This window comes from Aspergillus tanneri, assembly GCF_003426965.1.
Source record: "Aspergillus tanneri strain NIH1004 chromosome Unknown AapTan_3_pilon_pilon_pilon, whole genome shotgun sequence".
Classification (NCBI taxonomy): domain Eukaryota; kingdom Fungi; phylum Ascomycota; class Eurotiomycetes; order Eurotiales; family Aspergillaceae; genus Aspergillus; species Aspergillus tanneri.
The window spans coordinates 1,651,573-1,675,771 of record NW_022984630.1 but is presented as its reverse complement, the minus strand read 5'-3'; the positions used below and the strand labels follow the sequence as shown (position 1 = coordinate 1,675,771).

Sequence of the window (24,199 nt, the reverse complement as noted above, 5' to 3'; positions counted from 1 at the left end):
CCAGACGCTGAACGCCATTTCTTGGCGGGGAGGAGAACGAATCCCAATGCGGAGAGCGGCGTAGGACGCTATTTACAAGTGGTGCAGGGGTTCAATGGACCAGGCCACGCAACTTGTGCATCTAAACGAGCTGAAAATCTCCGAAACCTCAAACTAGATTATCTGATGCATGTGTGGCTGCACATTCCGAATGCTTCTCGAGGCTCGGATCCCTACTAGCGATACAACCTGTTGGCCAAGGTGTCTGAGGGTGGATGCGACGTCCGCCAGAGTAACATGCGAAGTCCTGATCAAATTAATTCCTGCCCTGTCGATGGCTGTCGCACTCGCTGTCTGGTCGCTCGCACATCTAGGCAGGTTATTCCCTGCATCTTGGCCTGACAGTGCACCAGAAGGCCCATTGTAACGGAAAATTGTTACTGAATCCTCTTGAGCCCTTGACTCCTTGCCATGGCTATATCGGGTTGAATTGGGCAATGGCTCCCTTCAGGGAAAACATTTTTATCCCCCGAAACTTCTGTCGGCCCCACGGTCCATTTCCATTACCTACTGCAAATTTCCCTACAGATTTCCCAATTCTGCTTGTCGTTCAATGCTGCGCTGGAGACCTCGTTCAACATGGCTTGGTATGAGATGAAAAACAGAGCCGCCCAAACCCTCCATGAGGTCGGGCAAGTGCCGAGTACCAAGGATCGCGATGAGCTGGATCTGGCACGGGTTGGGAAGAAAGCAGTGTTGAAGGTGAATATGGATATCCCAAATAGAGTCTCTCAATTCTAAACATAGTCCAAGCGAAATTTCGGTGTTTTGTCGATTCTCGGATTCAGTTGCACCATCATTGCGACATGGGAAGGATTGCTTGAGTATGATTTCTTGTGCGATGTATACTGAGCAAAACTAATGAATGAATAGCACTTTTTTGATTCCAATGGAAAAGTGAGTTTTCACATGGTGATGACTATGTATCGGCTAAGAAGTTCCAGTGGAGGACCTGCCACAGCAGTCTATGGATACATCTTTGCATGGATCGGAACAGGATGCTGTTTCCTCCTCCTCGCAGAATTATCTTCCATGTAAGTTGATGTCACTATTTATTTGCGCCATAAATACAACCTTCTAACTGCTTAGGGCTCCCACCTCCGGTGGGCAATACCACTGGTGCGCAATGCTTGCACCCTCGAGTTGTATGAAGTTCCTTAGCTATATCACAGGTATGCTCCGTCCTGCCATTGACTTATACAGGTACTAATCCTCCATAGGCTGGCTCACAGTTATCGGCTGGCAAGCAGCTTTCGCATCCACGGCGTTTCTCAGCGGAACGGAGATCCAAGGAGCTGCCATTCTAGCCCATGAGAACTACAACGCCCAGCCCTACCAAGGAACCCTCATCATGTGGGCCTCTGTTTTCGTAGGTCTCTGTGTCAATCTGATCGGTGGAAAGTTCTTGCCCCGTCTGGAGAATCTGGTCCTCGTACTCCACATCCTTGGTTTCCTAGCCATTCTAATCCCTATAACTTACATGGCGGACCACAAGACCGCTCGAGAGGTCTTTACGACCTGGACTAATGAAGGTGGCTGGTCATCAAATGGAATTGTGTTCTTCCTCGGTATGCAAGGTGGAATATTTGCTTTCTCAGGCGGTGATGCCGCAGTCCACGTAAGTTCATCCATTAAACACAGCTGAATCTGTCACCAAAACGTAATATAGATGGCCGAAGAGGTGCAAAACGCCTCCTTGACTATCCCACGCGCCATTATGATGACTGTCATTATCAACGGCAGTCTCGGATTCGGCATGCTACTCGCCGTGCTCTTCTGCATGGGCGACCTCAGCGCTGCGCTTGAAACACCTACAGGCTACCCCTTCATGCAGATATTCTACCAGGCTACTGGCTCGAAGTCAGGCACTCTCACCATGATAGCCATCCTATTAATCATCGGGATCTGCGCCACGATTGGCATGTTAGCCGCTACATCGCGACAGTTCTGGTCTTTCGCGAGAGACCGTGGAATCCCTGGATGGAGACTCTGGAGCAAGGCAAGCTGCACCCACCCTCTTGCCATCACATAACACTAACAAGAAAAAAAAAAAAAATAATAAACTAACAGGTCTCACCCACCTCCTCCATCCCAATCTACTCCGTCATCTTCACAATGACAGTAGCCTGTCTCCTGGGCCTGATCAACATCGGCTCCAGCGTCGCCCTCAACGACATCGTCTCCATGGCTGTCTCCGGTCTGTACCTCTCCTACCTCTCCGTCGCAACCCTCCTTTTCTACCGTCGCGTGCAGGGAGATATCCGCGACACCATCGAACGTGAAGACATGATCGTGAATACTCCCGGGGCGCCGCTGGTCTGGGGTCCATTCCATGTTCCAGGCATCTTCGGTATCGCGGTCAATGCTTCCGCCATCGTGTACATCATCATCGTGGTCTTCTTTAGTTTCTGGCCCACCGAGGCGACTGTGAAATATGATACGATGAATTATAGTGTTGTGGGGACGTTTGGGACGGTGATTATTGCGCTGGTGTATTATGCTTTTAGGGCGAGGAAGATCTACCAGGGGCCGGTTATTGAAACGTTTTGATAGAGAGTATTATTTAAAGGTTTATATAAGTTAGCCCTAAGATTGGGATCTGCGTCGGTCTTATAGGACAATTACAATACAAATTTGTCTAATCAGACACGATGGGGCTGTGCTTCATTTGAGTCATAAGAATACGAATAGACCATAAATCTCAACCTACGAGTTCTTTTACACAACTAAATAGTAAACAATAATCTTATCACTCGAACACTATCCACATCTCATAAATCATATACAGTAATGCCAACTTTACTCTATCTCCCAAACGAAATCATCTACAAAATCGCGGACCAACTACCAAGCAGAGACGTAAACTCTCTCTGTCAAACAACACGCCCTCTCTACCAATATCTAATCCGTCACCTCTACCGACGCAACATAGTCGAATCCCACAGCACGGCGTTATTCTGGGCCGCGACGCACGGCTACACGTCCCTGGCGCAGGCCCTCCTCGAGGAGAATGCAGACATCCACACCACAGGGGGATCCCTCACGGAATCTGAATCTGATTTTCAGGCCCGATATGCTCGATTAAGCGCCCATGTACAGAGCCTAGTCGGTCGGGGGGATGATGATCTGGATAAATTATCGACTCCACTTATCATCGCGTCGGCGGTAGGACATGTCGAGATTGTGGACCTATTCCTGCATCACGGCGCGGATCCTAACACTGTGAATGGGGCTGGGCGCTCGGCGATGGATATCGCTGCAAGGAATGGGCATATGGAGACGATGCGAGTTTTGCTGCGTTATGGGGCCCGAGGGTGTCATAATTCCTCTTCCTCTGCTTCTACCTCGTATGATACGATCCATGTGGCGGCGGGAGGCGGCCATCCCGGTGCTCTGCGAATCTTGATTGAGAACGGGGTCGATCCAAACCGCAGGACGTACTGGGGAGATACAGCGCTGAAAGTAGCGACGCGGTCTGGGCATATCGATGCAGTTAAAACGTTGTTGGATCTAGGTGTCGAGTTTATGAATCGTGATAGGGATATGCACACGGCGCTGTATGAAGCGGTTAAGAGAGACAACGTGCAGATCGCGAGTCTCCTCCTCGACGCAGGGGATGAAATAGAGGGGAAAGACCGATGGGGTCGAACGACGCTAACGTGTGCGGTCTGGTTCGGGAGTATGGATTCGGCGACGATGCTTCTGGATCGCGGGGCGCAGATAGAGACGCGGGATGAGAACAACTGCACGCCGCTGTGGTGGGCGTGTCGACGTGGGAAGACCGCGATGGTGAAGATGTTGCTTACGCGAGGGGCGAATGTCGAGTTGGATGATCCGAGGGATGCGAATCGTACGACGCCGTTGGGGATTGCGACTCGGCAGAGACATGATGAAATCGTGAATCTGCTGCTGGACTATGGAGCTGATGTGAATCGATGTGATCGCGAGGGAAAGAGTCCCCTTTGGCATGTCGTGGAGCAAGGGAACGAGACGATGGCTCGGAAGTTGCTGGCAAGGGGAGCTGATCCGCATCTGAAGACGCAACATTCGCCGCTGGTGTATCGCGCGGTGCAGAAGAACGAAACTGCGATGGTGAGACTGTTGCTGGAGAATGGGGCAGACGCCAACGCGGTGGGCAGACTGCGCAAGTTCAAGCTCGTGCCGGTGCTTGCATGGGCTCTCAATATGGGATACGAGGAAATCGTCCACGCGTTGCTCGATGCAGGCGCGGATCCGAATACCAGAGCATACAGAAGAGCGATGCCGGTTCTGACGGGAGCCATTATCAAGTCGCCACGGGTCTATACGCGACTGCTGCTGGAGAAGGGAGCAGATCCGAATCTTGCCGATCGCTACGGAAATACGCCGTTGTTTATTGCCATGGCCAAGGGCTCCCCGGAGGAGATGAGACAGTTGCTGGAATACGGCGCCAATCCGCACGAGAAGAGAAATGGGCGAACTTTGCGGCGCTGGGCCGTCGACAGAGCAGATGAGGCTGTAGAATCAGTGCTGGTTGAATACGGGGCATGAGAAAGGAATATAGTCTCTCTGGTAGGAGTGAATAGAACCAGTCCATTGTCAGTCAATCTAATGATAACCGCTGTCTATCCTAGGTGGATCATGCCCACTGCCAATTCGAATCCAATGAAAGAACTGCAAAACACGCTGTATGGGTATCTTCACCAAATCAACCAGTCCGCAAGACATGTAGATGTCCATGCGGCTACCTGGTTGGTTCACCTTGTTTCCCCCAACCAATGTCGATTACGCTAAGGATCTGCAGTTAGTATGTACGTACAGCTAGAAATGGATGAAATCCTGCTGTGGCAAGAGATCGCCATTGCCGGCTCCCTCAATGAGTTCCGGCTCCTCATCGAGCTCGTCCGAGTCAACATCGTCCGAGTCGATTTCGTCATACTCCTCATCCTCACTGGAAGCATCCGACTCCTCATCGTCGCCATTAAGAGCATCAGTTCTATGAGCGGTGTTCTTCCGGATCTGTCCAGCGCGGTCAACATGAGGCAGCCGGCACCGTTTCTTATTGCAGACGCCCGTATTGGCATAGTCCGGACACTCATGAACATGCCGCTGGTCGCATTCGGCCCCTTTCTCACAGTAACCCAGGTTGGCGAAATCCCGGCACACCGGTGCCCCAGGGGTCAAACGGATATGGGCATATCGACACTCTGGGTTGACGCAGCGACCTCGAAGAAAATGCATACAAGTGGGGGATCGGTGGGGCGAAGGCTCATGGGAGAGATCGCAGCATATACCAGCGCTGCAGTTACCTGTTTGAAGGAAATCCTTGCACATAGCCACTTTATTTGGGTCGTGAATGTAGAGGCAAGACGGCCCCTTGTAGCACGTTCCTAAATAACCAGACATACTCCATCAGCCCTGTCTTAAGAATTAAACGTCGGGACCAAGGAATCCGCCGCTTGTTATAGGAAAAGAAAGCATCGGTACCAGTCGTGGAGAATCTCCTGCAAAGCTCATTCTTCCGGGCTATAGTGGGCCTTCTGCAATACGGTGAGCACCTCGATCCGCTAATTATAGGGGGAAGCCGTCACCTTCTTGAAGTGACTGCGCCAAGACGATGAAGGTTACCGTTCTTGCTACGCACAAATGTCACGCCAGCAACCGTCACCCGCTTTGGGGTGGTGTTGGCGGTAATCGGATCTCCTATTGACAGTAAGCCAGCCCGCTTGGACAGCGTGGCGCCAATGAAAGTCGCACCAGATAATCGAATCAGTTTGCCCCCACCGCGTGAAACGCGAAAGGGTATGTCATTCAGGTAAACGTGGTACGGTTCAGCGGCAGCGGATGCCTGAGGAACGGTCGCGCTCGGGGGATATGTTCTATCAAGACCCTGTGCATAACGCAGCACTTTAGCCTGTTCAATCTGCGCCTTTTTCAGCGCCTTTGCTTTACGACTCTCTTCCATCGCCTTAGCTCGCGCCTGGGCCTCTTTGTCGTAAATGGCCGAGTTAATCAGCTGCATATGGCGGTCATGTTTGGCAACCCATCCGCTTGGAGTTACCGATCGACTCTCGCCATCGTTATCTGAAGCAGCGCCAACAGAAGGGGTGGAGCTCTGGGGAGTGCCCGACGTTCCTGCGTTGTTGAGAATGAGGGTACGGTGACGGTGGGATGCTCCAGCGCGAGCGCGACCCCGCGCGTATGGCCGTCCGCGATATGGCGCCCAACCAGGGCGCCCTCGAGAGGCAGCATGACGCGATACGAAGGGACCTGAATGAGGATAATCACTGTAAGGAGCTGGTGATTGGGAGGTCTGGGTTTTATGCTTATTGATCTGGCCTAGACGAGGTGGTTAGTGATGGTGATCAAGTGAGACGACGGACAACCTGATGCTCACCAGCGAGCTGGCTAATCTTGGCCATTAGATCCTGGTCTTCAGTCATTCTAGCCTAAGGATAGTAAATCAAATGATGCTAAGTGTTCACATCGACTGAAATCTTGTCTGTTTTAGTTGGGAGGTGAAGGTTAGTAGAGCGGTGATGTTGACGGGGATCGACTTGTGGCGGAATATCTGGTCACGTGCATGGGTTCGACTACAGCCATCGATACCGAAGACTGTCTTCATACACACAATGGCGGGATAAACTTCGTTCACAAGAAAAAGCAGGCATATTTGTTTGCTATCGACATGTACGATATACTTCAATTATCTAAGTCCTCAAACAACTCCAGGCACCCTTTAAAATGTCACCCAAAATCCCAGAATCGACGCCATGACCGTGCATATGCTACAGATATTTCACCATCTTCAGGCAATCAGGCAACATTCTCAAACTGTGTATCGTCATTATCCATGCCAGAAGCCTCCTCTTCAGACGCCTCGTCAAAGTTGTAGTCAGTGCCGGGTGCGAGCTCTTCTTTGGCGTCTCCGTACGCCCAAGCCTTTGCGTAGCTGCTCTCTTTGGCCTCCGGCTTGAGTTCCCAGGTCATGGCGAAATCCCCGGATTTAACCAAGTGAGCAACCAATTCAAGGGTCTGTTTAAGATACGCCTCAGGCTGTCGAAGTCGGCCCTTGAGGGCCTTAAACGGCCAGTACCTGTACTCTCGGAAGCACTGGTAGATAAGATCCAATAATTCGTTTTGCGGCATACGCGTGGTCTTGTTTTCCTGCGGTTTGAGTTTGGTGGGTCTTGTTGCTTGCTGCATACAATGTTAGATAGTCTTAATGGTGCAACTGTGTACAACAGGCTAGCACTCACCACAAAGGCCCCTTTCTCTCCAGGCAAGGTATTCCTGTGCTGGAGTAGCTTTCCCGGGACTTTATCGATGAAAACAGTTTCACGCTTCGGTTTTAGCGCTTCCAGGGCCTTCTTCGTGGATAGCTGTTCAAACTCGGCATTCTCGACCGGAAGGCAGTTAAACTCTTCGCTAACACTCCCTACAAGAGCGGTTTGTTCTGTCGTCAGGTAAGCATCACCACCATCCTTCTTTCATGGAGGAGACACATACTAGCAATAGTCCTTCGCACATAAGGCTCCCATTTCCTCTTTCTCTCCTTTTTCCGAGCGTCTCGCTTCATGGCCTCGTACAATGCCGACCGTGCCTCTCCAAAGACAACCATGCGACCCTCCTGGCCCGCAATGTCCTTCTCGGTAAAAACATAAGTGTTTTGGGTGGAGTGGGAAGTATTCTCCGCGTTGAGCGTCTGTCGCTGCAGGATATAGTCTTTGGGGATGTCACGGTTATCTTCGCGCTCATTGATGCGCAAACTGACCTGAAGGACAACGACACATGTTAGACCGGCTGCAAGAGATACGGCCAGACAATTTGTAACACAGTGGGGGGAATCATACCCGTTTGATATCATTGGACTGGCCCTCTATCCTCACCGTTCCAATCTGAATCTCTTCATCGTCATCAAATTTCGACCAGTGTTCCCATAGCGAACGGGGGATGCGCGACATCCATATGTGCTGCGCCGCGTTCGAAAAGTCCAGATCCCCAGCATCCTCATACAGATCCTCGTCATCTATATCCGCAAGAACAGCATCTTTGTTATCCGGGTCAGATTTAACGTAGGGTGTCGAGGCGTCGGGGTCCTGCTTCAATGGAGGAACCATGGCGCCAAACCACCAAAACCGGCGCGAGAGACTCGAGAACTTTCCAGATGAAAGGCACCAATCCACGCGATCGAAGTAACCAAAGATCCCGGTGGTGCAAGGACTGACAATCAGCACAACAGGGAAGGCGTGGGCAAGTGACGTGATGAAGATCTCGCCATGAACCCACTAAGAAGGGCAACCCACGGGTCACAACAAATGTGGTAGGCGGTGACGGCAACATTACCCGCTGACAGTCCAAGGAATATCAACAATGCAAAACTGTCGGAGACTGAGGCCAGGATGTAGTGAATTTAGGACGAAAGAAGATAAGATATCTAGATTAGGTAGAAATTTATAGGTAACTCTGTCGGAGAAGATCTCACTGCCCTGTTGAACTCCCAGAACATGGCATTTGGGTCATGGCCCAAGCAACTGCGATATACTACGAGGACAGAAAACACAATTCATAATCAATATATATAGAGGAACGGAACACTCCCATTTATTATCATTTCATGTACTAGCATAATAAAGAGAGAGAGAAGGCTAGAATCAGAGTAAAGGAGAACCCAAAATTGATATAAACAAGGGAGGTTGCGGTCGCACAAGTCTCCCTTATCGATAAGCCAAGCTTCTCTTCTCGTGCCCGCAGTGCTTCTTCCTGTAATCCCATCCCACTCACAGATGACAACCCTCTTTTCCTACACGAGAACCTGACAAATACTATCTCTACTCGACTCTCAAATTAACCCCCCATGGCATCGCAGAAGATCACCTCTGCTCTGGCGGAGATCGAGGCATCGGCCAACCCCCAGAACAAACTACAGCTCTACAGTGACCTTCTTGCCAACGTCGTATCGACAGCGTCCGAAGAGCAGCTGGCCCAGGATCTCATTTTCTATCTCGATTCCGTCTTGAATGAAGACATCAGCATTGTCGCCGCCCGCCCCATACTCGACTCGTTCATCGACGTGCTCCGAAAACTCGATTCAGAAACCAAGATCAAAGTCGGCCAACACGCCGTCACTCTTCTCCAGTCCCGATCCACCTCCATCGAAGAGCAGGACTCTCAGCTCCGAGAGCTACTGGCAGATGCATACGAGTCGCAGGAAGAATATAGTGCCGCTGCGCGAGCGCTGCAGGGGATCCATATCGACAGTTCGCAACGGCTTGTCTCAGACGCAGCCAAGGTGCGGTTATGGATCCGGATTGTGCGACTATACCTGGAAGAGGATGACACTACCACTGCGGAGGCATTTTTGAACCGCATCAAAAACCTTCCCAGCAAGATCGAGGACCACGAGTTAAAATTGCATTTCAAGCTCTCCCAAGCCCGCATCCTGGATGCCCGGCGACGGTTTCTAGATGCCAGCCAGGAATATTTCAACGTCAGTTTGGCGGCGGGGGTGGACGAGAGTGATCGATTGCAAGCTCTGGCAGCTGCGATTCGGTGCGCCGTCCTAGGCCCCGCTGGCCCCCAACGTTCCCGGTCCCTGGCCACGCTCTATAAAGATGACCGGGCCACCTCTGTGGAGGAGTTCAGTATCCTGGAGAAGATGTTTCTTGACCGGTTACTCACCCCTGCGGAAGTTGCAGCGTTCTCGGAGCGGTTGGCACCGCATCAACTCGCCCAGACCGCCGACGGCACCACGGTGCTCGACAAAGCGGTGGTCGAGCATAACCTGGTGGCCGCCAGCAAACTATATGAGAATATCACCACCGATGCCCTGGGGGCCATCCTGGGACTCGAGAGAAGCGGGGATCTAACGGCGGGCGAGAAGGCCGAGACGTATGCGGCGCGGATGGTGGAGCAGGGCCGACTGAGCGGTAGCATTGACCAAATTGCAGGCGTGATCTACTTTCAATCAGGCACAGCTGCTACCGGAAGACATATTCGACAGTGGGATGCTGGGGTGCAGGGACTCGCAGAGGATGTGGAAAGGGTAGCGACCAGTATTACGGATGCTTTTCCGGTGAGAACGCTCATGACCGTTAAGATGTCAGATGCTAACCATTTTCTTGGTGTAGGAGTTCGCTGCTGGACAGACAGTACATTAAGAACAAAAGGTTTAACGAAAAATGAACTACTGTTATAGCGATTATTTATCAGTATCCAGCAAGTAATGCAATACCGTAGTAATTGTATTCTTGTATACATTAAACTAAGGGAATTATTGTCCACGTCTATACGTCTGTGCGACACTATGCAGCTGCAAGACGAAAGTATGCCGGTCGCAATGCAATGACTCCAGGGGTGGGAATCCCCTGCCAAAACCTATACAACGAAGAAAGTGACATACAGAACGTGGAGTTCAGGCGGGAACCACCTATAGCAGACAGTGTCTGTCGACGGTCAAAATCACCCAACTACGCAAGTGAACGACTATTGTCCAAATAGTAGTGTAACTTTCACCGTAGTGAGAGTCCTGCACTTTCGACCCTGGCGGGAGAGTTTGGGACGCAGCTACCCTGGTGCATCGACTGACTCTCAGTCCAGATTTCAATATCCTGTAGGGCCGATTCTCCAAAGTATGGTCTACAAGGCATCCTGAATGTTCCAGGTATCTAGATCTTCGTGATACCCTTGGGAATACAGGGGTCACCGCACGGATGACGAAGTTTGAGCGGATCGAGCGCTTCAACCGGGCCAAATAGATCAGCATGAAGGATCAGAAGTTGGTGGTAGGTAGTTGAGTGTTCCTTAAAACTGGACTGTATCAACTGTGCGATTTCATAGATGCCACATCTTGGCTAATATTAATATCAGTGCGGACCGTAATATCCATCGGACCCAGATATTTATTATTGATATCGGGGGCCGGAACAGTAGTATCACTTATTGAGCGAGAGACAAGCGTATCCTCCATCTTATAATATTCCAAGGCAGGGGACTTGGGACTCGACACGACAAAGTGGGAGGTGCTGACGTCAGTATTGATATAGTATGGCGCGGAGGCATACTTGCGACTCCCGGAGATTTTGAATCTGGGAAAGAGTCCGCGGACAATGGGGAGACAGGAACAGATGAGACCGATAGATGGCTCAATATGCGTCCACAAGGTCGCCTGGTAGACTGTGTAGGTCGTGTCGTCCGGTTTGATCCAGAAAAGTACCACGATGCGGTAGATACTAGCGAAGCAGACGAAGGCTCCCAGGGCAAAGACACCGTTCAAGGCCAGTTTATCTTGCCATGCTCTCTGCAGGTTCCAGATCATAGGCACGGGCAGGGCCAGGATGACGAAGTCCATGATCACGTTGAAGACCTGGTTGACGATGAAGAACTCATTGGAGTCAAAGCAGTGGCCTTCGATGCTCTTGTCCCAGTAGGCTCGGAGGGGACGGCACTGTAGTGCACAGGCAAGGAATATGGCGGCCCCCCAGAGAGTGATTAACGTATTGAGGCCGAATGTGACCCATTGGAAGGGTCGCATCGTGAAGATACGTCGGTAGAAGCAGATGATGGAGATCTTGATGGCGGGGGAGAGCACAAAGTAGGTGAACTGGTTAGCAAGGAAGATCTGGAATGATGTTGGTTAATCGAAGATTTTACCAAGGGTGTGGTACAAAGTATTCATACCTTGGAGAAGGTCACGAGGGTCTCTTTATTAAGGTCACGCATGTGCGCACCGTTGCCTCCTATGGTAACCCCTGGAAGTGTTGGTTAGTAAATGTCCCGGACCGAGCCGACAATGCCAGAAGGGTGCTCACATAAAGCCAGTTCAATCAGCATGGCAATGAGGAGAACCATGGAGAGGAAACAAAGATAGTCGTCTACCCCAAACCCAACTCTTCGCTTCAACCGTGCAAATACACGCATGATGACAGTGATCAAGGCAACACCGACCAGCACCGAGACGATACTGATCATCTCACCTCCTCTTGACGTGATACTCATGGCGGAGATCTAAAGAGAGGGACTGGAAAAAAGGAGCTGATATTCAAAAAAGAGGGAAAGAAAGTGAGTGAAGGAAAGATAGAAAATAATACTATTATACAAGACACATATAGATGAGACAACACGATGTCCTGGAAGGATTGTAGACAGTTTTGGCTCCAGAGCAAGCAGTACTGACTGGAGGAACATAAGAGTAACGACGGTGCCTGGACTTAATATGTGGCACAAGGTCCCTGTCTAGATACTTCCCAGTTCCCACCACTATCTACTACGTTGCAGGGCATTAGGGAAAAGACGGGACCCACCAGATGGGACTCAGTCAAATGAAGCCAATAGACTGGCTCGATGTACAAAGGTCGACAAGCCGAAGGGCTCCAAACAGTACTGACTGGCAAATCATCCAGGTTGCACTAGCAGTGGAGACTTCCGGACCAGCAGAGTGAGAATAAAAACCCACTGTGCCGAAGCGACGATCACAATGGTATCAAAATAGCCAAACTCTGAATGAAGACAGATGGTTGACTATTAGTTTCCTGAAAAATGATATGATGCTAGTATCGCTAATCCCAATGTCGGGGGTTCTAGACAATGCATGTCGTACGATGCATGAGGGTCAACATTCCTTATCAAGTAAAAGTGCATGAATAGAGCTTGCTTCCAAAGAACTGCCCGATCCACGGGTGGGACGATTCGAATTTATTTCACGCGTCACGAACCTTGGATCATAGTTACTTGACTTTTGCGCGGCCTCCGGTCCATTTAGACTCGGTAGACCATATTCGCATCCTGATACTCCGGAGAATTGTTCGGGATTGTTTACTCGTCTGCGAGCAATCAGGGTTCTAGAAGATCTGCAAAGAAATCAATAGTATCTATTGTGCGATTATCAGGCTCGTGCACCGCTATTCCCATGTGGCCGTAAGCAAAGCGGATCTCGTTCTTTTCGGAGAACATAGGTGTAGGTAACTAATCAATTCTACAGCTAACTGACTATGCTTCTCTTGATTGTACTAGTTCAATAGATTCGCCTGATTGGTTTCAATCGTCCTAAAGTTTTTTTTTTTTTTTTTTTTTGCGTCTCCACTTTGTGGAGTATGGCCCTGATCGTGTCGTTATTATTGAATGTCACCGCTCGCTACGACCATGGTTCTCTCCATTCATGTCTCATGGAGAAACTAACTCGGAATCTTCTTTGCGATCTATCGGAGGCGTACCATTGCACAAACCTGGAGATCTTCACTCAGAATACTCGAAAGGTAGGGGAATTTAGTTGATTATCCGCCAGGTGCCGGGTCATTGTCTATCAGTTCCACATCATCGTTTAGTGATAGACGCTGCCAGGAAACTATCACATCAATAGTGGGAAAGGTTAACGCTCACGGATCGATTGATAGGCTTATTGTCTCACTTGTCATCTATGCCATCACATTAGCAGCACCAACTATTCCCTGCAAAACCAGGGCGGGAGATGGTAGTTGGTCCTTTGTAGGATAATAAATCTCTTCCCCTATTTTTTAGTTCTGTTAAAGTGTCAATTCAACCAATTCAGCCAAGCCTGCCAGGTCTGCTAATTCTGCTAATTCTGTCAATTGCGACTCGCATTCTTGTCAATGAATATGTTGCCTCATCGACAACCGATGGAGTTCTGCAATATTGGCTGGTGGGGTCGTTAGTGGAATGGGTTGACGGTGTTACGGTAGGAGAGACTAGAGAGATGAACCATAGGGGCCCGCAAATGCCTCTACTACGTAGTTAGTAGGCGCTGGCACGACACATCTTGAGAGTGAATAATTACGAAGTTATCCGCGTAGTGCGCCACGTGTTTTCAACATCGTTCCTTCGCTCGTTCGCCTTTTAGATGAACCGCTCGAAGCCATCATTCGGTAGATTCTCCTCGTTCCTCAATCCTACGTATATTAAAACGAGTTAATCAGGTATCTATCTATTTATTTATTTATTTTAGCCCAGTTTTGCTCTTCCAAATGGCTACCCAAAACGGGCCCGATCATACATCCTCCGCCCCCTCCGTGATACCATTGATTATCAACGGCAAGGAAGAAATCACCGACTCGACCTTTGATGTCATCAGTCCGTATACGAACCAACGCTGCTGGGCTACGGCGTCTGCCTCTCCCCAGGATGCCATTCGTGCCGTCGAGGCTGCCGAGGCTGCATTTCCAGCCTGGTCACAAACCAAACCCACCGTGCGACGAGACATCCTGCTGAAGGCAGCGGATATCTTAGAAAGTCGCCTTGAGCAGAACGCCGGATACATGCGAACCGAAATGGGAGCCGACGTAGGCGCCTCGCAGTTCTTCATTGCGCCTCTCGGGATCCGCATGTTGAGGGACATTGCGGGGCGCATCACCTCCATTTGCGGCAGCGTCCCCGTGGTTGAGGAAGAGGGTCAAAGCGCCATCGTGTACAAGGAGCCCATGGGTGTGATTTTGGGCTTAGTGCCGTGGTATGTTCTTCATTGCTGCAGTAAATTACTAACGTGCTACATTTCGTGCTGATCATCCACAGGAACGCGCCATATGTTTTTGGTGTCCGCTCGGCAGCCTGCGCCCTCGCTGCCGGCAACACTACTATCCTGAAATCCTCCGAGCTCTCGCCCTGCTCGTACTGGGCTCTTACGCGGGCGTTCCAGGATGCTGGATTACCCGCCGGATGTCTCAATCTGGTGTCCTGTCGACCCCAGGATGCTCCAGAAGTGGTCAATGCCATGATCGAACACCCGGCAGTGCGCAAGATCAACTTCACCGGAAGCACGGCCGTGGGAAGGAAAATCGCCAGAGTCTGCGGGCAAAATCTCAAGCCGTGTCTGATGGAGCTCGGAGGCAAGAACAGCTCTATCGTGTGCGCCGATGCAAACATCGAAACTGCTGTCAAGGGTGTTCTAGCCGGAGCGTATTTGAACGTACGATTCCCTTCTGTACTTGGGTATTCAGTTTCTGACACTCTACAGTCCGGACAAATTTGCATGGCTACGGACCGCATCCTGGTCCATGCCTCCATTGCGCCGGCGTTCATGGAGGCTCTGATGAAAGCACTGAATTCGAATCTCGACCCCTCTTCCCCACCCCCGACCTTGGTTAATGTGGCTTCCAAGGCACGTGTGAGCCGTCTCATCTCCGATGCTTTAGCAGATGGTGCCCATTTCATCCACGGATCTGTTAGCGGTGCAGACACGCAGACCGACTCGGGAGTCCGGATGGCTCCAGTGCTCCTCGGTGGCGTCACGGAGCACATGGATGTCTGGAAGGAGGAAGCATTTGCCTCTCTAGCGGCCGCTATGGTGGTGAGCAGCGATGAGGAGGCCATTCGGATTGCCAACAGCAGTGGCTACGGTTTGTCGGCAGCGATATTCACGGAGGATCTGCGCAAAGGGCTGGCGATGGCCAAGAAGATTCAGTCTGGGTAAGTTCTGTCAGGCTTATATGCAACGAAAGATGCTAATTAGCACAGCGCTGTGCACATCAATAGCATGTCCATTCATGACGAGCCGGCTCTGCCTCATGGGGGTGTCAAGAACAGTGGCTGGGGTCGATTCAATACAGCCCAAGGTCTCGAAGAATTTCTGGTGACCAAGAGTGTAACCTGGATGGATTAATGATTAAGCACAGCTAGTGTCCAGCATATATATCGAACCTAAGACAAAAGTTCCTTTTTTTGTTGATTCCGTTACTAACAGTATATTAATGCAATTGACATACATATACACCCTAAATTTCTATCTCAAAGACCGGGAGATCGTGCTACATCTCAGGAAAATTAATACCGAGAACTCGAGTACACAACACACTTTTGGCATCCATACAACGTAGCATGTAGACAGATATAATACCAATCTCACTTAATATTATAGTTAGATGAAGTGCAAATAAACTCAACGCGTTGCATATCCTCAGCATCGTCACCGGCTACTGACCATAACCACCACCAAAGCAGTAATTCCCATACCCGATAAGTCATCATGTCGTCGGAATTTGAGCCCCCTACGTTGATTGGTGGATAAATTAAAACACAAGCGCTGTTCCAGTAACCGTCGCGACATGTGACCAATTGCCGATGGACTGCTGAATGCTAGTACCTAGTTACTGGTACTGAGATGACAGGAGGTTGTTTATTACCAGGTGAAATGAGAGTTGCAGAGGGCAACAGGAATGGAGGCATATAAGTCGATATGGGCTGATGGTTTAATTTGGGGACTATTCTATGATCTTTTCCTCTTGTGGACTAAGGGGGATCTAGAGTACAGTGCACTGGCTCTCGGACCGAGGTAGAAGTTGCTGCCACTTGAGCTGGTTGGGGTAGTATTGTGCAGTATGTGTATGGACAGGGGCAGCTGAATACGTGATGATACATTTTGGAGTTTCGGTTGATGGGTGATAGTACATGCATATATTAGTAGTCGTGGAGAATATTGCCAGTATTTATATATCGTACGTTGGATAGTATCTATTTATTTTAATCAACAACCCAGACAGACACATGCGTACCAAGCGCAATGCAGATAAGCTCTCCTGACAAAATATCAGAACTCATCCAAACCCATCCTTCAGCTGAACATGACGTGCGCTGACCTAAGCCTGCATTCTCATTTGCTCCTGTCCGACATGTGAAAGCTGATCAGTCAGTGGACTCCGGAGTGACTACTAAACGTGACATCTTTCCGGGGTAAGTCGCATGCCCAAGCATGTGAAGGTCCCCCTTACAATCCTGAAGATTGGGGAAAGTCTCCTGAATAGAGTTGGAATGTGTATGGAGCCCATCCAGCATTTCTCCATTGCCAACGACAAACCAGAATTCGTTGAATAGCCTTTACTAAGAGGAGCCACCAGCAACACCACGGATGGATCAATATTCTGGGTTGCGTATTGTTGTATGGGTATTACCTGGTAACTACCATACATTGGCTTTCCTACTCGGTGGGAAAGCCGCCCAAGTGCAGAGACAGGGCAACCGTAAGCATACGGTACATGATGAGCCTCGGCCGACAAGCAGACGGTCGCGTCGGCTTCTGAACCTGTCCCAATTCTTCTCCTCCCCCGGATCCTGGTCGGTGCATCCTTGGGTGCTTTAAGATCTCCGTCTCTCGTCTTTCCCCGGTCCCTTTCCCAGACCTTCTTATTCATCCTTATTCCTATCCTATCTTTCTCCCTATCCCCCTTTTACTCTCTCACAGTCACTATGGCCACCCCTCCTAGAGTTATCGTCGTCGGTGGTGGATGTACGTTGTCCCAGTCATAGTTAACAGCTTTCCCCGCATTGCTGACAATTACCTCGTTTCTTAGTGTCTGGTCTCAGTGCCGCCCACACTGTCTACCTAAACGGTGGAAACGTTCTTGTTCTAGATAAGCAGTGTATGTTCTATTTTTAATGATGCTGCGAAAGAAAAAGAGAAGAAAAGAAAAGAAAAGAAGAAAGAACAACGAAAAGGGCTGACCACTTCAGCTTTCTTCGGTGGCAACTCGACCAAAGCTACCTCGGGTATCAACGGTGCCCTCACGCGCACTCAAGTCGACTTGGGAATCCCCGACAGCGTCAAGACTTTCTACGAAGACACCCTCAAATCCGCCAGAGATAAGGCTCGCCCCGAGCTCATCAAGGTCCTCACATACAAGTCCGCAGCTGCGGTGGAATGGCTGCAGGATGTTTTCAACCTCGATTTGACTCTTGTTTCTCGTCTCGGGTGAGTATCGTTCTCCTTCGGTCGGGTCAAATTAGATCACTAACGGTCACAGTGGCCACTCTCAGCCCCGGACACATCGTGGCCACGATGCCAAGTTCCCTGGAATGGCCATCACCTACGCTCTTATGCAGCGGTTAGAAGAGCTCAACGAGCAGGAACCCGACCGTGTCCAGATTGTCAAGAAGGCCCGCGTTACCTCAGTCAACAAGTCCGGAAACACTGTGACTGGTGTTACTTATGAGCTCAATGGTGAATCTCACTCCGCAGACGGTATCGTTGTCCTTGCCACTGGTGGCTATGCTGCCGACTTTGGTGATGGGTCGCTTCTGAAGCAGCACCGCCCTGACACCTTCGGCCTGTCCAGTACCAACGGTACTCACGCTACTGGTGATGGTCAGAAGATGTTGATGGAAATTGGTGCCAACGGCATCGACATGGACAAGGTCCAGGTGCATCCTACGGGTCTTGTTGACCCTAAGGACCCTACTGCTAAGTTTAAATTCCTTGCTGCTGAAGCTCTCCGTGGTGAGGGTGGTCTCCTGCTCAACTCGGATGGCCAGCGGTTCTCGGACGAGCTGGGCCACCGTGACTATGTGTCCGGCCAGATGTGGAAGGAGAAGGAGAAGGGTAAGTGGCCCATCCGTCTTGTGCTCAACAGCAAGGCCTCCAACGTTCTGGACTTCCACACTCGCCACTACTCCGGCCGTGGATTGATGAAGAAAATAACTGGCAAGGAGCTGGCTAAGGAGATCGGCTGCGGGGAGGCTGCTCTGCAGAAGACCTTCACCGAGTACAACGCCATCGCCGATGGCAAGAAGAAGGACCCCTGGAACAAGCGTTTCTTCCACAACATGCCCTTCGACATCAACGATGACTTCCACGTGGCCCTGATGGAGCCCGTCCTGCACTTCACCATGGGTGGTATCGAGATCAACGAGCACGCCCAGGTGCTCAACTCGGAGAAGAAGCCCTTCGAGGGTCTCTACGCCTGCGGTGAACTGGCAGGTGGTGTCCACGGCGCCAACCGTCTGGGTGGCTCTTCCCTTCTGGGCTGCGTGGTCTACGGTCGTGTTGCCGGCGACAGCGCCAGCCAGCATCTCTTCCAGAAACTGGTTTCCGGCGGTGTCTCCAGCGCTCAGCAGCGTCTGGGTCAGATCTCCTTGCACATCGACCCCTCTACCCCCGGCAAGATCTCCGTCGAGTGGGGCGGTGCAGGTGCCGGCGGTGCCCAAGCTACCGTGGGTGCCCCCGCAAGCGCAGCCCAGACCCCCGCTGCTCCCGCCGCCGCCGCCGCCGCCGAGACCGGTCCCAAGAAGTTCGAGATCCCTTCCACGGAATACTCCATGGAGGAGATCGCCAAACACAACAAGAAAGATGACCTATGGATCGTCGTCAAGGGTGTTGTCTTGGACGTGACCAACTGGCTGGATGAGCATCCCGGCGGAGCCAATGCTCTCTTCAACTTTATGGGCCGTGATGCCACAGAAGGTATTCCCTCTCTATTCTCCCATCGATTTCGACATGTCGTATGCTAACCAGTATTTCTTTGCAGAATTCGCCATGCTCCATGACGACGAGGTTATTCCCAAATATGCATCGCAGATTGTCATCGGCCGTGTCAAGGGCCAGACCCCTACTCTAGAGATCTAGACTGATTGAAATAGAACCATTCTATCGGAAGAGAAAATCATGACGCAGCTTTTTGACATACCCCCTTTTCTCTCTTTGAATTTTTTTTTGGCACTTGTTACCTATGCCTGTGATGATATATCTATTCCTTTTATCTTCTTAGTCTGTAAGATACAAATATGAAATATTTTTTCTTTATTTTATTCTATGAAATGTTTCTATATACTTTACATAATCGTTGTTGTACAAGGTGAATATGAGATGAAGCAGAAGTAAAAGAGTAAAAATGGCGTTTCTGCCCCTTGATATATATAATTTCTTTCTCGTCCGCGGTCAAGTCTGCATGTGCTTCAAGATCATCTTCAGTCGTCGCACAGCAGGTCCCTCCTTGGTGATATCCAAGTTCTGGTTCGATTCCATCTCTTTTGCAGCGGCCTCCAATGTAGGTCGTAGGTAGCCCCAGACTTCGTCGTGGTATCTCTCCTCGACAGCCACCCAATCTGCAGAACCGGGCAACCCGGTCAAGACAGCATCCCGCAGTGTAGTAGCATCGGTGAGGGTGCCCGACGGGGCATTGTTTAGGATTGTGTTGATATCTGGAATGAGACTGTAGGATGTGAAGCGATGGGGATGCGACTGCTCGTTGGACGTGTCGGACGGAGGCATGCTCCGACGGAAGGATTCAATCATTTCGATCTCTGCTGGGGTGAGTTGAGGTTGAGATAGCTCTGTCTCTATAATATCAGCGGGTTCGTTGGCCGCTGGTGGAAATGTGGGATCGAACGTTGAATCTGACAGTAGAGACACCACTGCATCGCCGTCGGATGGCGTGGGGATCGGTTGAAAGCTTCTTTGTGTGGAGATGGTATTGTTAAAAGGGGAGAGATTCGTCGTAGATGTCTCCTTTCCTTTTCCCTTTCTTTTATCCGACGCTGTATTTGGGATCTCCTGGTCGCCACCGAAAGGGTCTACACCATAGGAATGCTGGAATTCTTCCTCGGTAAACGAGGGGAGAGTGAACCCGCCTTGTTGGCTCGACGACGACGATCGGAACGTTTCTCTAGTGGTATTGTGGGATTGGTGTCGACCCGAAGAGGACGAGGAAGGGACCGAGGCTTCTGTGTATTGTTGCGCTGCTGCCAAAGCTGCTGCGGTCGACGAAGAAGCACCCGACTTGCTGCCATCCGCTAGCAAATGCGCAGCATCTGCGGATGAACCGGAAGCATGAAAGGCATCCCTTGCAAGTCGCGATGCTGAATTTTGGATCCGACTCGTCAGGGAAGAGCTGGTTTGGGCTTCCATGGCATTGGTGGAAGGATGGGTCGACTTGCGGTCTGTGTTGGCGGTTTTGCCTTGGGTGCCCGTGCCCCGCTTCTCGTCGTCGGTCATCGTGTGATGGCGGGGAGGATGGAATAGTGCTAGGGACAGCTCTTGTTCGAAATTAATGGAGGAAGGTGGGCTTTTACAACATGCGATACCTATCTCATCGATGGTATGGACAGAACAGGGTAAGAACGTGATGTTGGCTAGGAACTACCAAGGTAGGCATAGGAAAGTAGTATAGTAAGTGAGTTATGCTCGGCCCAAGGGAAAGAAAAGCGCATGTGAAGAGCCGCCACATAAGTACCACAATAAAAATAATGGAACCAACAATCCCCCACTGGATAATCTCAGAACAGTAAGGATAGTGAGAGATGGATTGTCTCCGGTAGGAGCCGGCCTATCGCGCGCGTCATTGGGTATGGGTGGTTCTATATGGGAAACAGTCGAGGGATGGACCGAAAAGACACGAAATATAGTTACGTAGTATAAATAGTAGGGACGATATACCTCCTACCTTGCTAGTTGATCAATTAGTGGGATGCGGGGTCGGAGGAAAAGAGAACCACCAGGAGCACCGTTCCTGAAGCCAGAAAAAACTATGACGAAAAAAAAGACAATCTCCACGATGACTTATCCATCGGTCTGCCGGGATCTGGATCGGATCGGGCGCTTGAGTGAGTGGTTGATGTCAGCGCCCAGTTGGCGGTGACTTCGTTAGTGAGTAAGTGTAAGTGGTTTTACGGCAGCCACTCCTCCCCACCACCGACCAGACAGTACTTCCCAATACCGCCTCACCCTCTCTCCATTCCCTCTCTTCTTCCTTCCTCCATCCCACCTTTGGTCCCCCCCGACTCTCCTTCCCCTTCAACAGACTGTCTCTGTCTGTTGTCGTCGTCGTCGTCGTCGTCGTCGTGGCAGTTGTTGCTACTGAGTCTTCTTTCTCCTGCAGGAAAGAGAGACAGGGAAAGAAGAAAAAGAAAGAAAAAAGGTAACAACAAAATTTAATTAGAACAAAAAATCAAAGGGACAAAAAAAACATAGAACGAGGGGAAAAAATTAATACCGACCTCCTTTTTCAACGTCACCCCTCATCATTGTGATATCGCCAGCTCAGGCTGTCAATCTTTTGTCTTCTTCAGCCTGCCAGTGACTGTCCCGGTCTCTGCCTTACGTCGTCTGCTTCCTCCTCCCCCTCTCTCTCCTCCATTCCATCGGCTAGTTGGACCTTCATCCTCCCTTATCTCCACTCTCGAGGTCCATTCTCATACCACAGCTCCAGCCTTTTTGCCGTCGTGTTCACCGCTCTACTTCACTCCTGTCACCATCAGAATAGTATTTTTTTTTTTTTTTTAACTTTATAAAAAAAAAAATCCCATCCAGAAAGGGATCCTCGTTACGCCACGACACTCACTCCCGTGAACCCCACTTCTTCGTATCGCACATCGAGCTGTTTGGGCATTGGAAATTCGGTTGTCAATTGTCTACCCAAGGTGAAGGGTGGTCTGAAAGAAAATGGTAGACAGGGATCCAGGTTCACCTACCTGGAAGTTCACACAGTGAGTTCGGCCCTTCGGTTTGATGATCCCTTCGCGATGCCTCGTCGACTACCAGGCGGCTCTCTCGCAATTGAGATTCGGGCGCCGATCCAGGGTCTTGATTTTTGTTTTGTGCTTTGTCTTCTGCATTCGGCGACTGGACAAGGGGATTTTCCAGAGTACTAATTGACTATAGGTGCTTCGGTGACAAAGGAGATGTAGAGGATATCACAGAAGGTTCGCACCTGCCCCCTTGATTCTTCTCGCCAAATTGAGTGATCTATCTTTTGTGCGAGAAAATGATGTCATGGCTGACACGCTGGTCTCCTCTTACAGCGGATATCATTTCAACCGTCGAGTTCGACCATACCGGGAACTATCTAGCTACGGGAGACAAGGGCGGGAGAGTAGTGCTGTTCGAGCGAAATGAGACGGTATTGGCTTCCTGCAACGTCCCCAGTGTTGACGGTTCTAACTGTCGTGGTAGAAAAAAACCTGCGAGTACAAGTTCCACACCGAGTTCCAGTCGCACGAGCCGGAGTTTGATTATCTGAAGTCCCTAGAGATCGAAGAGAAGATCAACAAAATAAAATGGTGTAGACGGCAGAATGCATCTCATTTTCTTCTTTCGACAAATGATAAAACGATAAAGCTGTGGAAGGTGTTTGACAAGTCGCTCAAGGTCGTTGCGGAAAACAATCTCTCGAGTGAGCTTACGCCGGCAGGTGTGGGTGGCGGAGGGGCACCCCGTGCGCCCCGTCTATCGTTCAAGGACCCTTCCTTGTTGAAACTTCCTCGAATGACGCACCATGATACCGTGGTGGCTGCCGTCCCTCGAAGGACATATGCCAATGCGCACGCATACCACATCAACAGTATATCCGTCAACAGCGACGGGGAAACGTTCATAAGTAGCGATGATCTACGGGTGAACCTGTGGAACCTTAATATCCAAGACCAAAGCTTCAACATTGTCGATATCAAACCCGCGAACATGGAAGAACTGACAGAAGTAATCACCGCCGCCGAATTCCACCCAACCAGTTGCAACTGGTTCATGTATGCCAGCTCCAAAGGCACAATTAAGCTTGCCGATATGCGACAGCGGGCCTTGTGCGACGAGCACCAGAAACGTGAGCCACTTACCCACCATGTATGTTATTCTCGTTGGTGGCCGAAACTGACTTCTATCCAGTCTTCGAGCAAGAAGAAGATGCCTCCTCTCGTTCATTTTTCTCCGAAATCATTTCCTCCATCTCCGACGTACGATTCTCGCACGACGGCCGCTATATCGTATCCAGAGACTACCTGACGGTCAAAATATGGGATGTCAATATGGAACGGCAACCGGTAAAGACTATTCCTATCCACGAACATTTGCGACCTCGCCTGTGCGACACATACGAGAACGATAGTATCTTTGATAAGTTTGAAGTAGTTTTCTCGGGCGATGCAGAGAATGTCATGACTGGCAGTTATAATAACAACTTTATGATCTACCCCACCGACTCGAGCAAGGAGACGGAAATAGTGTTACAGGCAGACAAGTCGGCCTTCAAAGCAAAGAAGGTCGGCGTTCCAACACCGATGAACAAGGGCGCCAATGGAAAGAAGAACGGGTCTAGAGCCGGTAGCCCTGCGGGCCCTGGCAGCCGGATGAAAAAGGAGACTGATGCGGATCAGATCGACTTCAACAAGAAGATCCTGCATATGAGCTGGCACCCTTACGAAGATAGTATTGCCATTGCTGCCACTAACAACGTGAGCTTATCCTCCCCTCGTCCATAACGTTTCATGTATTTGAGACAGTGACTAACCACCTGGGTGTTATAGCTATTTGTCTTCTCTGCGTTGTAAGTAGGGGACTGAATGATTTAATAGTCAAAGGCGGGTCAGTGTTCAGTTCAGGCAAGCATGGAACAAAGTTTTACAGACGAAAAAAAGAGGACACTAGCAGCAGCACCCACAGATCCAGAATTCAAGTTACAAGTTCAAGTTCAAA

The 24,199-nt window shown here is 50.3% G+C and overlaps 11 protein-coding genes across 11 annotated transcripts; 7 read left to right on the top strand and 4 right to left on the bottom strand.

Moving 5' to 3' along the window:
• Positions 1–618: 618 nt before the first annotated feature.
• On the top strand, positions 619–2,071 carry ATNIH1004_004352 (uncharacterized protein; the record flags this gene model as incomplete). Its single annotated transcript, XM_033569022.1, has 7 exons — positions 619–741; positions 787–863; positions 913–936; positions 984–1,073; positions 1,129–1,211; positions 1,260–1,657; positions 1,709–2,071. The coding sequence occupies 7 exons, from the start codon at positions 619–621 to the stop codon at positions 2,069–2,071; spliced, it is 1,158 nt and encodes a 385-aa protein (XP_033427828.1).
• An 83-nt stretch (positions 2,072–2,154) lies between these two features.
• On the top strand, positions 2,155–2,589 carry ATNIH1004_004351 (uncharacterized protein; the record flags this gene model as incomplete). The annotated part of the gene is made up of 1 exon (XM_033569021.1): positions 2,155–2,589. One exon carries the CDS (start codon positions 2,155–2,157, stop codon positions 2,587–2,589), a length of 435 nt encoding a protein of 144 aa, XP_033427827.1.
• A 240-nt stretch (positions 2,590–2,829) lies between these two features.
• Positions 2,830–4,569, top strand: ANK2_1 (Ankyrin-2; the record flags this gene model as incomplete). The annotated part of the gene is made up of 1 exon (XM_033569020.1): positions 2,830–4,569. One exon carries the CDS (start codon positions 2,830–2,832, stop codon positions 4,567–4,569), a length of 1,740 nt encoding a protein of 579 aa, XP_033427826.1.
• Positions 4,570–4,839: 270 nt separating this feature from the next.
• ATNIH1004_004349 (CCCH zinc finger protein) lies at positions 4,840–6,461 on the bottom strand (the record flags this gene model as incomplete). The annotated part of the gene is made up of 3 exons (XM_033569019.1): positions 4,840–5,225; positions 5,647–6,357; positions 6,416–6,461. 3 exons carry the CDS (start codon positions 6,459–6,461, stop codon positions 4,840–4,842), a joined length of 1,143 nt encoding a protein of 380 aa, XP_033427825.1.
• A 373-nt stretch (positions 6,462–6,834) lies between these two features.
• ATNIH1004_004348 (transcription factor IIF subunit TFG2) lies at positions 6,835–8,138 on the bottom strand (the record flags this gene model as incomplete). The annotated part of the gene is made up of 4 exons (XM_033569018.1): positions 6,835–7,218; positions 7,278–7,456; positions 7,528–7,792; positions 7,872–8,138. 4 exons carry the CDS (start codon positions 8,136–8,138, stop codon positions 6,835–6,837), a joined length of 1,095 nt encoding a protein of 364 aa, XP_033427824.1.
• A 737-nt stretch (positions 8,139–8,875) lies between these two features.
• ATNIH1004_004347 (uncharacterized protein) lies at positions 8,876–10,178 on the top strand (the record flags this gene model as incomplete). The annotated part of the gene is made up of 2 exons (XM_033569017.1): positions 8,876–10,093; positions 10,149–10,178. 2 exons carry the CDS (start codon positions 8,876–8,878, stop codon positions 10,176–10,178), a joined length of 1,248 nt encoding a protein of 415 aa, XP_033427823.1.
• A 659-nt stretch (positions 10,179–10,837) lies between these two features.
• On the bottom strand, positions 10,838–12,015 carry ATNIH1004_004346 (uncharacterized protein; the record flags this gene model as incomplete). The annotated part of the gene is made up of 3 exons (XM_033569016.1): positions 10,838–11,638; positions 11,698–11,768; positions 11,829–12,015. 3 exons carry the CDS (start codon positions 12,013–12,015, stop codon positions 10,838–10,840), a joined length of 1,059 nt encoding a protein of 352 aa, XP_033427822.1.
• Positions 12,016–13,997: 1,982 nt separating this feature from the next.
• ATNIH1004_004345 (aldehyde dehydrogenase) lies at positions 13,998–15,628 on the top strand (the record flags this gene model as incomplete). Its single annotated transcript, XM_033569015.1, has 3 exons — positions 13,998–14,479; positions 14,542–15,435; positions 15,484–15,628. The coding sequence occupies 3 exons, from the start codon at positions 13,998–14,000 to the stop codon at positions 15,626–15,628; spliced, it is 1,521 nt and encodes a 506-aa protein (XP_033427821.1).
• Positions 15,629–17,208: 1,580 nt separating this feature from the next.
• Positions 17,209–19,360, top strand: osm1 (putative fumarate reductase Osm1; the record flags this gene model as incomplete). The annotated part of the gene is made up of 5 exons (XM_033569014.1): positions 17,209–17,248; positions 17,313–17,381; positions 17,473–17,710; positions 17,763–19,198; positions 19,263–19,360. 5 exons carry the CDS (start codon positions 17,209–17,211, stop codon positions 19,358–19,360), a joined length of 1,881 nt encoding a protein of 626 aa, XP_033427820.1.
• Positions 19,361–19,672: 312 nt separating this feature from the next.
• Positions 19,673–20,728, bottom strand: ATNIH1004_004343 (uncharacterized protein; the record flags this gene model as incomplete). Its single annotated transcript, XM_033569013.1, has 1 exon — positions 19,673–20,728. The coding sequence occupies one exon, from the start codon at positions 20,726–20,728 to the stop codon at positions 19,673–19,675; it is 1,056 nt and encodes a 351-aa protein (XP_033427819.1).
• Positions 20,729–22,174: 1,446 nt separating this feature from the next.
• CDC55 (protein phosphatase 2A regulatory subunit CDC55) lies at positions 22,175–23,985 on the top strand (the record flags this gene model as incomplete). The annotated part of the gene is made up of 5 exons (XM_033569012.1): positions 22,175–22,218; positions 22,394–22,434; positions 22,534–22,631; positions 22,685–23,330; positions 23,393–23,985. The coding sequence occupies 5 exons, from the start codon at positions 22,175–22,177 to the stop codon at positions 23,983–23,985; spliced, it is 1,422 nt and encodes a 473-aa protein (XP_033427818.1).
• Between the last annotated feature and the right edge of the window lie 214 nt (positions 23,986–24,199).